Source organism: Perca flavescens, chromosome 23 (genome assembly GCF_004354835.1).
Source record: "Perca flavescens isolate YP-PL-M2 chromosome 23, PFLA_1.0, whole genome shotgun sequence".
NCBI classification, from domain to species: domain Eukaryota; kingdom Metazoa; phylum Chordata; class Actinopteri; order Perciformes; family Percidae; genus Perca; species Perca flavescens.
The window spans coordinates 12,370,006-12,387,658 of NC_041353.1; the positions used below are offsets into that span (position 1 = coordinate 12,370,006).

Sequence of the window (17,653 nt, forward strand, 5' to 3'; positions counted from 1 at the left end):
ATCATCTGTGCGAGAGGCCGGCGTGTATAGGAGATGAGTAGCCCCTTGATGAATATTTAAAACACTCATTTGGTTCTGTGCTGTCGTGCCGGAGCCAGATGAGACAGGTGCCAGCGGAGGGATCAGATGGACGCAGTGCGTGTGTGCCACCACCCGTCTCCCGTGAAGGGGTCCAGGCCATATGATAGAAAGCTGGATGAAATAATAATGCGGCAAGATTTAGTCTGCTGCTCCAAAAGAAAAACTAAATAGCAACAATAGAGATCACTGTATTGATGATGCAAGGCAGTTATCCGAAAAAATAAATAGGCAGAGATCATATTTCATCATAAATCCTCAAAGACAGCTGAAAGAAATGTTAAAAAAGATCTGTTATTTCACAGAATTTTATAAGGACGTGCCGAATAATACAGTTTCATCAGAACTCTACACATACACATACGTAATAGAGTCATTTCAATTACTGAGCCAGTTAGTAATTTATTCCAAATATTGAGCATAGGCCTACTGGATCAAAATAAAATGGCAAGCCAATTTCAATAATATTTAATCAAACCGGATATGAATGATGAATACTCATTTCTGTGGGGGTAAATGTTAATTCTCTCCCTGTATGAAATTACATTTTAGCTCCAACTGGCGTTACTTCTGCATGGGGATTACTGAACAGGGGATTTACTGCCATCAGCAGCACTTGCAGCATCATTAGGGTACCCAGGAAAATAAAACATGTAATGATGACAGTAAAAAGAAGGTCATGAAATAAGGGCATAATAATATAACAATAATACACATCTGACAACTGGCTGTATTTTGTAGGGATGCCTTATATTGAAAAAGCATGTCATAAGTAAAACTGATCAAAAACAGGTCAACATTTGTTTTTCATATTTTTTACGTTTATGTTTATGTTTTTATGTTTCCATACAAACCACCTTCTGCAGGGTCTACTACACTGCAACCACCAGCGCTGTCTTTGTGCTGTCCGCTCCTGTTGCAGCAAAGGAGTGGATGGGGGCATCATGTTAATCAGTGGGTCATCTATTAGTAAAGACCCAGGGATCACTGTATTGCTTGCTGCTGCTGCACCACCTCCTCATCCACCCCCCACTATGCCGGTGAAACAGAGCTTGTAACCTGAGAGAGCCCATTGCCTGCCACCCAGCCGCAGCTTGAGAAACCCAACACACAGCCTGCATGTGGTGATGGTTCACCCAGATTGGTTGATGGGCTGTCAGCTCACCAACAGCAGGGTATATTGAGGGAAGAGAAAAGAATGGAATTAGCAGGGGGGGGAAAACACAATCAGCATTTTTATTTTTGGTATTTTTGGTCATATAACACCCCAAACTGTTTTATATGATTGCACCTGCACCATGTACTTTGGATCTGTGGAGGCCTCACGCCATCAAACGAGGCATGATGGAAAATGTCAACAGCTATACTGACTCTTTTCTAAACATAGATGAGTATAACTTGGGCTACTAGGGCCTTCATTAAAGAATAACAGTAGATTTACTGCTAAAAGCTTTGCTATGAAAAATACCACAGCCAACAAAGACTGATCATAACTCGCAGCAGACAGCCCATGAGCCTAATGTGGAGCCTCGGGGCATCGTAATGCCTTAAAAGGCCACAGCGGCACAGGTCACCTGACCACCCTGCTCAGTGAGGACCAATCAGACAGCTGGCATTACATCATGGAGGCCCACAGTTTGTCTTGACCAACGCACTGCGGATAAAACAGAAGCTTTAAATATTTCATTGAGGATCTCAGGTTGCTGGACTTCTGGAGGTCAGGACTATGGAGAGACAGATAGCCTCAGCCTCGTCCTCTCCTCCCTCCCTCCCTCCCTCCCACCATCATCATCATTCTCCTCTTTCTGATGCAGGAGAACGATTAAAACAGAGGGTTGGCTTTTAACAGCTAAAAGAGTTTGCTGTAAACAATATTCCTCAACCAGGAGAAATGAAATTAAGTACACTGACAGTTAGGTTGTCCCAGCTGCTGCTTTCACATACTTCTACTGCTCTGACTTGTGCCTCCTCAGAGGTTATTTATTAAACAGAAAACTCACCAGAAGGGATGCAAAATTGCTGTTGCATAATGGCAGGTGTCACAGGAAGTATTTGCACCCCTGGCAGTTTAAGAGGAACTAAATCGACATCATTGAGACTTCAAATTCTACATTAAAAACTGGGGTGTAGAGTTTGTAAGATGAGGGTTTTAAAAAAGCAGGGAATCAAAGACACAATTGAGGTGCATTGTCAGAATTGTTGGAACCATTGTTTTTTTAAGCTTGACTTATACTAGGGACTAAAAGTCCAGATACCTCGTCCTCCGCTGCTTTCAATTCTTTTTTTCTCTCTTTTCTACGTCCCCTAACTTTATGGAAGTGCAATACTAAATTTCTGGAGTACTACTTTAATTTGTACCCACAGTATGGTGAATTAGTATGAGGAAATACTGTAGCTCTGAACATGTCTACCTTATCTTTTGTTGGAACACAGACACGTGTCGATTACCTCGCTGACGTTCCTGGTCGGGACGAAGACCCTCTAGCCTGATTTGTGAGGCTGAAGCTTGTGGCCCGGCTGGGACGTACAGTACGGAGAAAGAGGTGTTTATAAAGGAAGAGCACAGAGTAACATTATAATGTACTGTAAGGCAATTCAATCCAACGTTTTACTCCAGCCGCAGAAGACAACACAATGGCAAGAAAGATCAAACACAAATCTAATAACACGGCTATTGTAGAAACTGCATTACATTTGAGGGTGTTCTTGGTATTTTGTCTACCATTTTGTAAGTGTACATGACCGAGAGAAAAAAATTTAACACTGGCAAGACAGACAACAAAAGTGTAATTTCACGTCTCAGCACTGCTCCAGAAATGAAGACAAACAGGAAGAGAGAGCAGATTGCTGCGTGACAGAATACATTTTTCAGAGGAGAGGGGATTAAACAGCCTTATGTCACAGCATTTATCCCCCCTGCTGTGATTATACAGAGGGGGTTTCAGCAGAGGATTTAGGATGGATGAGACAGCACCCTCATCTGGCTCACTTGTGAAACGGCATCCATCATTGCATGTGAAGGAGACTGCCCTCCCAGCAAGGTTAATCTCACACAGTCCAATGTCCCCTTCAAAATAAAACCCCAGTCAGAAGCTCAGATGCTTAGCAGATTTGGCACAGATCACTGCAGTATACAAGACTTATGCAATGCTATATAAACCCAACCAGCACTCCGAAAGATTGAGACACCGGGCACTCAATGTAACGGATCAAATAACTACTCAAAACACCATTTTAATTTAGGCTTTGAAGGAAAACTCAGAAGCCAGTTCTGTGTGTATGGATGGCTATAGTCATTCATCACCCCCATTTTAGACTGGAAATATTGGGGCACTAACCTCTTTCTCAAGTTTCACAGAGAATCATGCCACACAGTATCCCATGCAGTGGAGACAGTGGAGTTGTGACCATAGACATAGTATATATGGTTGTGACACAGACGAGTGTAGTGCCACGCTGACACCTTGTGGAAGTGCTGCTATTACAGGCCAGTTTTCTGTGGAACACAAACTGTATTAATTACATACATTACATGCATTACATAATATAGATTCAAACTGTGAAAACTAATTGAATATAAGTATTGTGTTGGTGGCCTGTGTAATTTCCCCCATATATAAAAATGCTAAACATTATGTACATTATGGGACAGTTGTTAAGCAAACTATATTGAAATACTGCTAAAATGGCACCAAAAAAAAAATTTGTTTTCACATTTATTGCAGGGATTGAGTCTGTAAGTGAACATAATAATCAGTGCAATCATTGTGTTCACCTTAAACATGTTCAGAGGACATCAGGATATCTAACACAGCTGGAATCCAGCTCACTGAGAGAAAGTTAAGGGAGATTTAGACATACACTTATCAGATGCTGAGGACCCACAGGTTCCAACTTGTATGAAACAAAAAGGGAGAGAAAAAAAAAAGTTCACAGATGCTGCCATTCAAATTCAGAGCATCGAAATGTTAAAATGAGATCTCTTTGAAAGCAACCTTGATGCATGAATAAAATCTCAGGTTCATCACAATGTTGATGAAAATGTACATTGGATGGGTTTAGACATATGCAATATATATTGTTCAAGTCCTGAGGATATGACAGATCCTATATCAGGAGGTTACAGCACACTGGGTGAAACCTATTAGAATCATCAGCCTCAGACAAAGACCTTTCATACACATTGAATGTTTTATTAAAAAAGAAGTTATAACAGTTTATTGTATACACAACTATTTATGAGGTTATAAGCATATTAATAGAGAGCATTTGTCTTTTTGACAAGCATGCCCACTTCACAATGCAAAGAAAAAACAAGAGGGCAAAGAGGGTGATAAAAATAAGACCAAGGATGGACTTTTCAAAACAAAAAAAAAATAAACCTTTTGACTTTTTAACCCTCAAGTATCACACACTAGGTAACAAATACATAGTTTCTATAAAAAAAAAAAAAACTGCCATTTTCCATGCTGTGTGGGCCTGCTAAATCCCCTGATGGCAGCAGTAGGCCACAAACACAAGCCCGAAACAGAATGGGAGGTGTGCACCAAGCGAGCCTCGACTCCACACCAGAAGCATGCAAGTGCATAACGAGACACAGTCAACACACAGAGGGAGGTGACATTACAGGATCAGGGTGCTGGCTCTCTGCAGATGTGCTGATAAAACAGAGAACAGGCCCTGGATGCCCTGTCTATGGATTAAAGATAGAGCAGTCCATTTGCTTAGCAGAGGCCCTTCATCCTTATTGTATCTGGTAGGGTGTGGGGGAGTGAGAGTACAGATGTAGGGCTATGGCTTTGGACTGGACCTTCTCTGCAGATTTGCAGTTAGAAATTTGAAGTGCTGTCAATCAGGTTATTGTGGTTGTCTGGAGTCGCTGTTTAAAACTGTGGGTAGTTAAGACATTGTTATCTGTACACCTGTGGTCTTAGAGCAGACGAGGAGGAAGGGTGAAAGCCAAAGGGAAATTAAATAAAAGCACAATAAACATTTTATTTTTTCAAAAATAATTTAGAATTCAAGTTGCAATGGGAAGCATAATCATTCACTGGTTTGAGGAAATTTTCTTTAGTTCTTGACTCGAGTTAAAGACAACCTGAAACACAAAGGCAGTAGTTATTTCTTTTGACCTTGAATGAGTAAATGTGGAGTAAAAAAAAAAAAAAAAAAAAAAAAAGTGAAGAACAGATGGTTGTCATGTTTACCGGAGTAAAACCAGGCCACAGCTGAGTATATCATCAGTTTATTGCCCAGCAGATGCCAAAAACCAAACCTATGATTTTACCCAAACACAAAAGTCATGTTTTTGAAAAAACAAAGAATATCATTAGTTCCCTGTTGCACAATTGCATCATTATGTGCTATTTTATTACAATTCTCAACTTGGATATACTGTATCTTCAGCACTCGCATACAATACTGCACAAATGTAAAGTAAAACAAGAATTTCAATCTGAATTACTTAAGAGAAAAAAAAGAAAAAAAACTCAAGATCAAGTTCTTATCAGGGTGATAATTTAGCTGAACCATAACTTAGAACAGAGGTGCTTGGCGGCAAAGATTAAAAACAAAAAAAGAAGGCATCTCTAATGGATAAACAAACATTTACAGGCTGCTTAGGGAGAAAACACAAGCCAATTATGAGAGTGGGAATCTGCATACAGTTTGTAGGTTTGTTCTGTTTGAGTGGATGTGGACCACAAACACTCTGAAAACACGAAAACATTCACATAGCTTCATACTGCCTTGAACATGTTGAAGTATCACAAAAGTTAGCTCTCCAACAGTTAAAATGGCTGCATCCTCCTGGAAGCTAACCCCGACCTAACATTCAAAACCTCCCTGGGCTGGGTGAGAGAAATTATTATTATTATTATTATTATTATTATTATTATTATGAGCATAGAATTGTGTTTTTGGAGAAAATCCAATGTCTTGAAAAGGGCTGAACCACACTTTTGAATTCTGTACAGTTAGATCTACCAGGCTCACTACAGGTCAAACATCACCCTAGTTTGAAATCACTCACACTCATCTGTACAACTCTGCAAGAAGAGGACAAGCAGGCATGTCTATGGAGTATCTTACATTTAACCACACGACAGACACTAACTAAAAATCAGATGAACAATGAATGTTTTATCAGGTAAGTATATCAAACTAGCTAACTCTATCTGTAATACAGCCATATAGCATATGTTGTTTAGTTGAAGTCAACACCGAGCAAAACTAACTACCCTGTCAAAAACACAGTTCAACAAATATTAGCATGAATCCCATCCTTTCAACAAGTCCTGGGTGAAAATGTTAATTACTATGCAAGATACAACCAAACTGTATTTCAAACCTGAGCCAGAAAAGTCTAACGATCCTACATTAGCTCAAATAAACCCAACGTCACTCAGCAATGGGCAATCCCCCTTTTCTGCAACAGAGTGAAAAATAGATTTCAAATCACAAATTGCGCAGTGTCACATTGCAGAAAGAGGAGAATCAACGTAGGATGACTTTAAAAAAAAAAAAAAAAAAAAAAAAAAAAAAAAAAAAAAAAAAAAGGGGTTTTCTAGTTGCTTTTAACCTTCATGGCTTTTTCGAAAGCTTCTTCACCCTTCCTTTTGCGATGAGGCGCAGAAGAGGGAGTTGAGATCAGAGGTGATAAGGTAACCTTCGGAGTAGCTTTTAGCTTTGAATCTCCCACAAAGCAACCAGTGATTCTTACTGCAATCTATGAAGTGAATACTTTTCAGGGTTTTCTAGGTAGTTTGACTGCCACGTTTGCCTCAACAAGCAACACTCGGTCAGCGTTTTGGGTTAAACGCAGACATTTCACACGACCACAGAACGGTGCCTTATCACTGTATTCTTTCCACGTATCATGGATTTACAGGTTATCCCGCCAGATTGAATCAACAATGAGTAACATGCTATTTCTTTTATTTATTTTTTTAGAGAAGTCTAATCTATACATATGAAATTAATTCTCAACGGAATTTGCTACAAGCCTAAATGTTATACATTGAGCTCTTATTCTGTTATCTTTTTCAAACTAGTGATCCAAATAGGTGTCCTGGTAGGCAGACAAAGTGTGGGGGTCCAACTGATGCAGTATATGAAGGGCATGCATTGGAGCAAACTCCATGTAACAGTGGAATGTGAGGAAGGCCGATACTACACTAACCAGAATCTTCAATAAATCACTTCATTTTTTTACTCCAATCCAATCAATAACCATATGACCATTTCTGTTGCTTTTCACTAAAATAAAAAACTGATTTGGTACTGGTTTTCTAAATTCACCAGAACAGGTGATAATTACATTATTTCTCTACCTGAAAAGTTGTTATTGACCAATAATACTAACAGCAATGTGTTTTTAAAGCAGGACAGGTGATTGAATGCCAGTGGCATCGTGCACAATGAGAATGTTTGGTGCTCATGTGTTTGATGCACCTTCTGACAGAAAACTAGTGTGAGCTGCACAAATGAAATCCATATGGTTAGATGGTAGCTCCGGGCTATTTCCAGGTCCCATCATACCAAGTGACTCTGACCAGAATCTCAACAAAGGCCACTCCCTTCTTCATTTCCTTTGTGCATGAGTCTTCCATACAGTTTATGCAGCTAGTGTACATTCCACAAATCAACACCAAAAGCACCCAACACATCTTTGTCACCACACTGTCCCTCACCCTGTAACGAGACATATTTAATGCATTTGTTTTCCAAGACCTGACCTTGTTAAGCATTTATTTTGCCATGCACAGCAGCACATGTAGACAGGCAGCTGCAGCAGGTTAAAGAGTAACATAAAGTTAAGTAACATACCAAGGTATCATCCGAACTAAACGAGAAACAAAGCCATAATTTTTACTGACGTGTCTCAATCAATATGTTGAAAAAGATATGCTTAGGAAGCATTCAGGGTTGATTTATGAGTGTCTATTGGCACTACACTTTAAGTATTTTTTTATAAGGTGTGCTATGACACCTTCTGTGTGATTGTTCACTTCAAAAAACCCTCTTGACTACGGGATAATATTGTAGAGCTGTCGCCCAGGCAAGCAAGACCTAAGCAGCTCTGTAGCAGAGCAACTAACAAAATGTTTGTCAGAATCAATTAGAATTCTGGAAAAGAAAGGAAATTAGGATTCAGGTCAAACATATAGACTTTTTATATTTAAAAAAATGAAATTTGAGTAAAGAAATAAGATGCTCTTGGGGAGGTTTCCTGTCTACGCCTACATGACACCTTAAAAATGCAGAGATGACAGGGAGAGAGTGTGAAAGCAATGTCGACATCTGTGTAGGGAGAAACAGCTACTGAATGGGAGGGGTGTCTGTCAAACACACCAAAGGCTAGATATCCATAAAAATCCTTGTTTAGTAGTAATAAAAAAAAAAAAAAAAAAAAAATCAACTTGTTTAAATATGAATATTATAAGTCTGCTTTCTCATGGTTAGGAAATCAAATATAGTCTCTGTGGGGGTTAAAGGAGGAGGCAGGATGGGGGAGCCCTCCTATCACTACAACTCCATGTCCTGGGCCTCGTCTTCTGAGAAATCCGACATGGAGCTTTCAGATGAAGAGTCACCTGCCCCTTCTTCCTGCTCCTTCAGAGCCTCCTCTGTTGCATATTTCTGGATGTACTCTGTGGAGGGGAAAACAGAGAGGAAAAGAGAGAGAGAGCATGGTCAGACAGTAAAAAGTAATAGCCTAAACTCCAAGAGAATGAGGTGATCTGAATTACTTATATTTTGTTGGGTAATAACATTGGGGAAATTCCTTTTTCCAGGTGTGCAATAATTTAAGAATCTAAAAAGGGATTACATTAACAGTTTTAGATTAGTTTGAACCTTTGATTTTTTGCTTGTACTCCTCTGGCCGGTGAAGGTACATGGCAGCTGCGTCTCCATTCAGGGGGTCGATGGGGTTTGGGTAAGCCAGCAGCTGCGGCAGGAACGACTCAAAGATGTTGGTCAGATCTGGGGAGGAAGGCAACAGATTTGTCATTACCACTTCACCAACTGACAGAAATAAGTGATGTGACAATTATATAATCTGGCGATTTTAATGGCAGTTACTGTCAGGCTTCTTTGAAAGGAACCTGATGCGGATATAAAACTGCTGCCTTTGTTGACTGGCCACAGGAAAACTCATAATCAATGTACACACATCAGTCAGTGATGCCCATTCAATGCAAGGTGTATATGCTAGCAACAAAAGTAAAATCCTCCCCCTGATAGCCTCACAGCGGCTAGCACCACACTAATCCCTTTTACTAGCTCTCTGCTAGCAGGCCTCAGCTCTGAGTGAAAGCTGAGGCCTGCTAGCAGAGTGGAAATACCTGCAATTCCACTCTCATCTCCTAAGTGTCACTGTTGCGTCCATTCAGTTGGGAAAACAAACCCTTTCCTACAGTCTCTTGTACAGTATTAACATTTAGGGATTTAATCAGTTGATGTTGTTCACTCTCGCTTTGTAAAGAATCCTTGCAGACAACGCTTGGTTGATTGGCCTATTCTTTCCCATGTTTGTCCAATCTGATTTTCTTTTTTTCAAAAACTCAAAACAACATCTGCAGCATTTTAGTACAAAGATTACATAACAAAAATTTGATTATTGATTTGATGGTTTAACTATATTTCAGAGAAGAAAAAAAACGGCCAAGCGACCTCACTTGAGAATGACATTAGTTAGCAAATCCTTTCCTCTTTATATCAAAACAATGGAATCAATAGTTCATTATGAATCAAGATGCTTAAATACCATTTAGGGTTTCATATCCAGAACAGTGAAAACAAATGGGGTGAAATGCTGAAACATCTGCTAGGGATATTACTGTAAAGTAATTTATATTGCACAAAAGCTATCTTAGCCCTGTGAAGGGGCTGTAATGAGAAATTAATGGGGAAATAAGGAGAAGGCCACAGGGACATGGAGAGTAGCAGAAACACACACAGTGACAGTGAGAAGAGCAACTGGGTGACAATCATGTTAGCATGTCCCTGTCCCTCAAAGCTGACTGACAGTAAATCATTCTGTCGAAGGTGAAGGTTGTCTGACCTTGCTGGGTCAGGGTATTACCTCGTTAGTGTTCACTTCTCCCCTCACTAAGTAGATTAGGGACAATTGAGCACCACTGCCTAACGTGACCACACTTGCTAGCGAGGGGCCCGCATTCACCTTTTTGGTGCTGATGTCACAGTGTGTCAAGTTCTTTGCACATAATCACACAGGCCCCAGTGGGGAAACTTAATATGGACACATAAGCAGTAGGGGCACTCACCATAAAGGGCTGTCCATGTCTGGTTGATGACATCTAAGCACACTGTCCCTGACCTGGGAAACAGAGAAGAAAACAGAGTTAGAGGGGTAAGGTTGAAGGGAGGGAAGAGCGAATGTGTGTCCCAGCTCACGGACTGGATCCCTTCCAAGTCCACTTCTCTATACTAAGTATGCCAACAGTTCAACAAGGCTTGTCCTTTTGCAAGTGTGGCTGAGAAATGCAGCCTTATTTTGCCCAACAGTGGAGTACAAGGGTGATCTATTCCTTCACTTCACTTGTGTAGCATCAGTTGTTTTAGGAGAGTTCAGGAGATTCTAGTCAAGTTGTGAAATATCATGTGATCAGATTGGACATACCAGGTAGTTGCAAGAAATGGTTATCAGTCACAGGTAAATATTTTACTTTAAAGCAGACCAATGACAAAGCTAGGTTTGAATAATGGAAGCCTGACAAATACTCTCATATTGATATATTTACTGGTTGTCTGTTGTGTTTTTAATTGAAATGTCACTACTTATAGTAAACATGGTTAACTTGCAGTCAGTCATTATATCCTGGTGATAAATGTGAAACTTTCTGATTGGAACCACCTGAATGCACAATTATTTTTTTTTTTAATCTTTGTGAGACTAGACTGTCCTCTTTGGGGAGGAAGCACAGGTTCAGCCTGTCCATCGGCGCCCGTTTCAGGAAAGAGGTTGAACTAACTCAGAGTCTAACCCTGAACTCTGAGTTGATTTACCCTGAGATGGGAAACTGAGTTTTCTGTTCCAGAACAGCTGATTTGAGTTGGTTCAATCACCTCAGAGTAGGTTCACTCAGAGTTAAGCACATGCACCACCACTATAAAAAGGCAACATAAATGGAGCCATGATACTATGATTCACCATGGCAACAACCACAAAAAAAAAAATCAGTCGCTGTACTTTACCCCTCTGGAACTGCAAATACTCATGGGAACATACAGCGCGTTTGAACATCGATTTCGTGAAAAAAAAAACACGACTGCTGCTGCAAATGAGCCAGAATTGACGTGGGAGAAAATTGCTGCTTGCGTCAATGCGTAAGTTCTAATATAGTGCGTTCATTTATGTTTAATCACAAGTATAATATTACTGGTGAAAACTGGTGGAATGGTAGTGAACCTATAATCTATTTTATAGTTGCAATCCTGTGGGCTAAAAAGTACTACTAATCCCATTGTGAGGTGGCAGCACCATGTCATTAACAGATTTATAATCATTTATTTCAAAAGGGTTTTACATCATTCACCTGCAATTCTGTGGAACTCCTTTTTAATGGCTCTCACTGGTTTATGTCCAGGGAACACTAGAAAAACTTTTAAAAAATGTTTCAGACTCAACTCTTCTGACAGCACAGCATACAGTGCCTTTACTAACATGCTCCGCATCACCAATGTTGTAAAGAAAACTGCCGTTTGCAAATGTACATATCGGACGTACTGTGAAGAAAAACAATACCGCTCAAATAGGTAGTTATCTGGGGCGCCCGGACAGCTCAGTTGGTAGAGCGGGTGCCCATATATAGAGGTTTACTCCTCAACGCAGCAGGCCCGGGTTCGACTCTGACCTGCGGCCCTTTGCTGCATGTCGTTCCCCCCTCTCTCTCCCCTTTCACGTCTTCTGCTGTCCTATACAAATAAAGGCTGAAAATGCCTAAAAACATAATCTTAAAAAAAAAAAAGAAAAAAGGAGGTAGTTATCTGAAAATGAAAATACATATAGTTGGGGCCTCAATATCATCTCTCAATGCATGTTTAACTCCCTGCGAAGTAATACAGCTTCTTCATCAACGGGATCGTTGACAAAAGGACACGTTCAAGAGAAAAAAACTATTTATAGTCTGCCTAACAGTTAATAAACCAACGCTGTTTTTTTTAATTCATGCAGATAACAAACTGCGTTAAAATGCATCTGATACAGACTGAATGAATGTATGAATGAATGAGGAAATGAAAGAGCACTGTGTCAGAGGGAGGAGACTCAGAGAAACTCGAGGTTTATTAAAGAAAACCTGCTCCCGATCAGGTTAGGTTCACAGACTCAGTTACCATAGTAACTGACTCTGAGGTTAGGTTACCTCAGAGTCAGTTACCATAGTAACTGACTCTGAGGTTAAGTTACCTCTCTTTCTGAGACGGGCTGGAGTTACCCCTCTTTCTAAGATTTGATTTACCTCCCTTTCTGAAATGGAAAACCCAGAGTTTCCCTCATGTCAGGGTTAACAAACTCAGAGTTTTTATTAAAGCTGCTTCCTGAAACGGGCCCCTGGTCCTCCCAGAGACCAACCTTCACAGACCAGGTGCGTCAAAGGATCCACTCTCTCAAGCAGTGGATTACTGGGCTGAGATGAGGTGATTTGCTGCTGCTAGCCAATTGTGCCAAAACTGGTGGTTCATATCAAAGTTAAAAGTGTACTTCACAACATAAGCTGATATTGTTTACTATTTCAAGGCCTAGAAGTTAAAACATGTATAAAGCTATATTGAAAACAAAGAAATATTAATGAATTCAACCAATGTTTTTAGTTTACAATATGACATAATTACAACCAAATATTATTTGATGAGCTTAAATACACAAGACCTTAACGGGTGTTAAGGACCAATAATCCAATAAATATTGACTTCAAATACATGACTATAATCAACTTACGCTTCGTCAATGTTGGGATGAAAAATCTTGTTCATAAATCCTGAAAAAGCAAGGCAGAGATGAAGAAAGTGTTTAAAAAGAACAAGAAAAAAAGTGGAACTCCCACCAAAAATGTGACCTTATAATCCCTCATGCAATAGCAGAGCTCCTACCTATTGATGGTGATTTAAAAGGATATTTGTCAGGAAGATCTACTCGCACCTTCCATACGCCTCCCTCGTAAGGTGCTGTACACGAGGAGGGAACACAAAAATGAATGAGAGAACACTGTTGAGGGCAGAGAAGAGACTTTGATTCCATTTTCATCCATTATGCACTCCGATGGATTTAGACACTGAAGGGTTATATCAATTTTCTGCACTCCTTCCCTCTCTCTCAGAAACACAATAGAGAGAGGGACACTAAAGGTCCCATGGCATGAAAATTTCACTTTGAGGTTTTTTAACATTTATATGCATTCTCCCAGCTTGCCTATGGTCCCCCAGTGGCTAGAAATGGCGATAGGTGTTAACAAAGTCCTGGGTATCCTGCTCTGCCTTTGAGAAAATGAAAGCTCAGAACGGCCGATCTGGATCTTGCTCCTTATGAGGTCATAAGGAGCAAGGTTACCTCCTCTTTCACTGCTTTGCTTGCCCAGAGAATTTGGCCCACCCATGAGAGAGAGAGAGAACTCATGGGAATGGGAGTACACACACACACACACACACACACACACACACACACACACACACACACACACACACACACACACACACACACACACACACACACACACACACACACACACACACACACACACACACACACACACACACACACACACACACACACACACACACACACACACACACACACACACACACACACACACACACACACACACACACTTATTTGGCATAGTTATGAGGCATCATAAACAGGGTCATACACCCACTTCCTCTTTTTGCTGATGCGTGTGTCAGTCTTTAAGTGGCAGTGGTTTCAGTGTGACAGATGTTGCGAACAGCACACAAAAGTATTTCCTGCTGATGGGGCCACTCTCCTCGTCAAAATTCCCATCAAGCCTAGCTCATCCACTTTGTGGCCTCAGGCATGGTTTCAATACATTTTACGTTCTTTACGCCTGCCTCAGAACAACATTCAATGTCATTAAGATTTTTTAAAAAGTTAAACATTTGGTCAGAGAACGGGCATTAATGGGAGTGCTTTCAAGATCCCAAGTGGCAGACACACAAATAAACGCTCCTTAATTTGTTCCATATTTCATGGAACCCAAATGAGAACACACCCAACATCATATGGCCACTTTCTGGAGCACATTAATCAGCCCAAATGAGGATTCAGCAACAAATTAAGGTAGTCGTTTCATTTGTCAGGACAAAAAAACATTGTTAAATCAGAAAAGAGAACACTTACTTCCTTGTGGTCCGAAAAACTTCACTACAAATTCATTGAGTCCACTGAGGATGGTGACTTCGTGCTTGCTCTCAATGCTGTAAGGCTGTTAAGGACAATATCTTCACATGACTGTATACACATGAACAAACACAACATGAGGGACTACAATAATAAAAAATGCTCAAATAACATTCAGGATCACTAACAATTTGGCCTCTTTTAAATGGTAATTCAGCTGCAGTTGTTTTTAGGTAACACATCATTACATGCTTTGTTGCAAGGAAGAAAAAGGAAGTCTGACCTTTTCCCTCTCTAATTACCAACATCATTTTTTCATATCATACCGAGTTATGAAAACTAAAGAGGGAAATTATAGCTTTAGACAGATAATGAAAACAAATCAATGCAGGAAAATTACCCCTAGTCCTGGAGCATCACTTAAATGACAATTGATAGCCTTACGCCAATTTGTCATTCGGCACGTTGAATTAATAACCCCAAGATTGAATGTGAAGTATGCAGGCCAGTGATTCAAAAAACAAAAAATCATGCATCATCAGACAGCAGATCATATTCACCCATGCTTCAGAACCATGCTGGCTTTCCTCCACCTGTTCCTCTCCAATAGCAATAAGATACAAGTCCCTACTGAGAAACACAGTACAGAAGTCCATCTCCTTACAACGACTGTCTGAGATTCTACAAGTTTATTTTACCACATGTACTCCTGACAAAACCCTTATGGCCTCGCTATGTCTGCCCTGTTTCAACATTACATACGACAAAATTACATAAAAACAACTTAGTTTGTCGTAATAAATGTCTGATTCAACCCGTTATGAAGCTTTTGATGCTCTAGAGGAAAGTGGAGAGAATTTCCCACTATCTCCCACCAATCTCCCACTACCTTTCCCGAGTCGGAAACTTAAGTAGCAGCACGTATCTCGGCCTGTCTAACGGACATCTCATCTTGGATGTCCACACACCATCTGAAACTCAACCTTGACAAGACTGAGCTCCTTTTCCTTCCAGGGAAAGGCTCTCCCACCCAAAATCTGACTATAACAATTGACAACTCTGTGGTCGTCCCCACCCAGACTGCTAGAAACCTGGGTGTGACACTTGACGACCAACTCTCTTTCACTACTAACATCGTGTAGATACATGCTGCATAACATCAGAAGGATACGTCCCCTTCTAACACAGAAGGCGGCTCAGGTTCTGGTTCAGGCTCTAGTCATCTCACGTCTAGACTACTGCAACTCCCTCCTGATTGGCCTCCTTGCATGTGCCAGCCGACCCCTGCAGCTCATTCAGAACGCAGCAGCTCGACTTGTCTTCAACCTCCCCAAGTTCTCTCACACTACACCGCTCCTCCGCTCTCTTCACTGGTTACCAGTAGCTGCCCACATCCACTTCAAGACACTAGTACTTACATACAGGGCCACGAACGGATCAGCCCCAGCTTACATCCAGGACATGGTCAAACCATATTCCCCAACCCGCTCACTCCACTCTGCATCAGCCAAACTGCTTGCTGCCCTCTCACAGCGAGGGAGAACTAATCACTCAACGAAATCCCGACTGTTCACTGTCCTGGCTCCCAAATGGTGGAACAAGCTCCCCACTGACATCAGGATGGCCGAAAGCCTACACATCTTCCGCCTTAGGCTAAAAACACATCTCTTCCGGATAATAAAAAAAAAAAAGAAATACATTGTAATTAAATATATATGTTGTCTGGAGTTTGAACCTTCACAGTTGAAAGCACTTAATTCTAAGATGCTTTGGATAAAAAGCGTCAGCTAAATGACATGTAATGTAATGTAGCTGAAACCTACACACTACAGTCTCACAGACATACAGTACATGTAGTTCTTTTCAGATAAAATTATGTTGCGATTCCTCAGCTAGACAAAGAGGCTCCATTTACCCAAATACTACAACCAATCAGACAGAGAAGCACTCTAAAAGGCATGTGTAAGTTACTAAATTGAGAAGTGCCTTTGTCAAGCGGTAAACTACAAGACTGCAACCATTTAAAGGGTAATATTTTTAACCTGAACCCTATTTTCCTATGTTTTTGTGTAGGTAACTGATAACTACCTACTAACTACTGTACTACTGTAAACTAAAATCTCTGAAATTGGCCAGTAAGTGAAAACACCGTCACCAGCAGCCACGAACTGGGCTGCAATGTAATCCTATAGGGCAAATGTGCATTGTCAATTTCGTCCACTAAAAGTGCTTTTTTTTGCCACTAACCGGCTCAGATGGTTATTATAAGTGTTTGACTACATTATGGAAAGGATCCCTACAAAGATAGACCTTTTTTTAAAAGAGTAAAATCCTGTTTTTTTAAACAAGAAACAGCTCGGAGATCTCTCTCTCTAAACCTACGAACTATCCGCCAAGACTCCATTTAAATAAACAATACTTTTAACGTGTATAGAGCCAGCATATTTTCACATGTAAATCGGTAAAGTATGTGTTAATTTCAACCAAACCAGAGTGGCGATTGTTGGTAAAGTGGAAAGACGAACCAAGACAGCTTTTCATAGTTTTATTTTGTTTCGGTCAACTTTGAATGTAGTGTACAATGCTGAAATTACGGTTTATTTACATGGAGTCTGGTGGGTTTAGCGAGAAAGGTCGACCTCTGTAGGAATCCTTTCCATGATGTTGTCAAGACACTTGGAACAATAATCTGAGCATGTCAGTGATAAAAAACAGCACTTTTGTGGATTAAAAATGAAGGTGCGCAATTGCCCAATAACATATACATTGTAGCTTGTTTTGCCGACTGCAGCGAGCTTGCTTGATACTGGACCAATTCCCATCAGTCACTTAGACACAAAGGCATAGAAAAATAGGGTCCAGGTTGAAAAAGACCAAAGTGATAATTTTTCATCTCCACTCAAACACAAAATCATCAGAGAAATGATTTCATGTGAACAGAGCAGAGAGAGAGACTCAGAGATAAAATAAACAAGAGAAAAAGAACGAGAGAAAGAATGATCACAAAATGAGAGTGAAAGACTCAAAGAACACATTAGAGACAGAATGTACAAGAGATAGGATAAAACTGTTTTCCATGCCACACAGTAGCAGCTGGCTCGTCAATCCTGATTGAGCGAATATCCCATTAGCAGTAATGTAGCACTGACCCCCAAAGGGTTAAATCAAACTGAAGGTTATTTTAAGCTCTGGTTG

General features: G+C 40.4%; 1 protein-coding gene across 1 annotated transcript in view; it reads right to left on the reverse strand.

Moving 5' to 3' along the window:
• Positions 1–4,250: 4,250 nt before the first annotated feature.
• The window catches only part of ube2h (ubiquitin-conjugating enzyme E2H (UBC8 homolog, yeast)), a 30,611-nt gene continuing 17,208 nt past the window's right edge, over positions 4,251–17,653 (reverse strand). Inside the window, exons 2-7 of the mRNA XM_028571127.1 lie at positions 14,459–14,535; positions 13,195–13,269; positions 13,043–13,082; positions 10,368–10,420; positions 8,935–9,063; positions 4,251–8,729 (exon numbers count right to left, since the gene is read on the reverse strand). Of these exons, the coding sequence (XP_028426928.1) occupies positions 8,605–8,729; positions 8,935–9,063; positions 10,368–10,420; positions 13,043–13,082; positions 13,195–13,269; positions 14,459–14,535 (499 nt within the window). The 3' untranslated portion in view covers positions 4,251–8,604. The remainder of the gene's footprint in view (positions 8,730–8,934; positions 9,064–10,367; positions 10,421–13,042; positions 13,083–13,194; positions 13,270–14,458; positions 14,536–17,653) is intronic.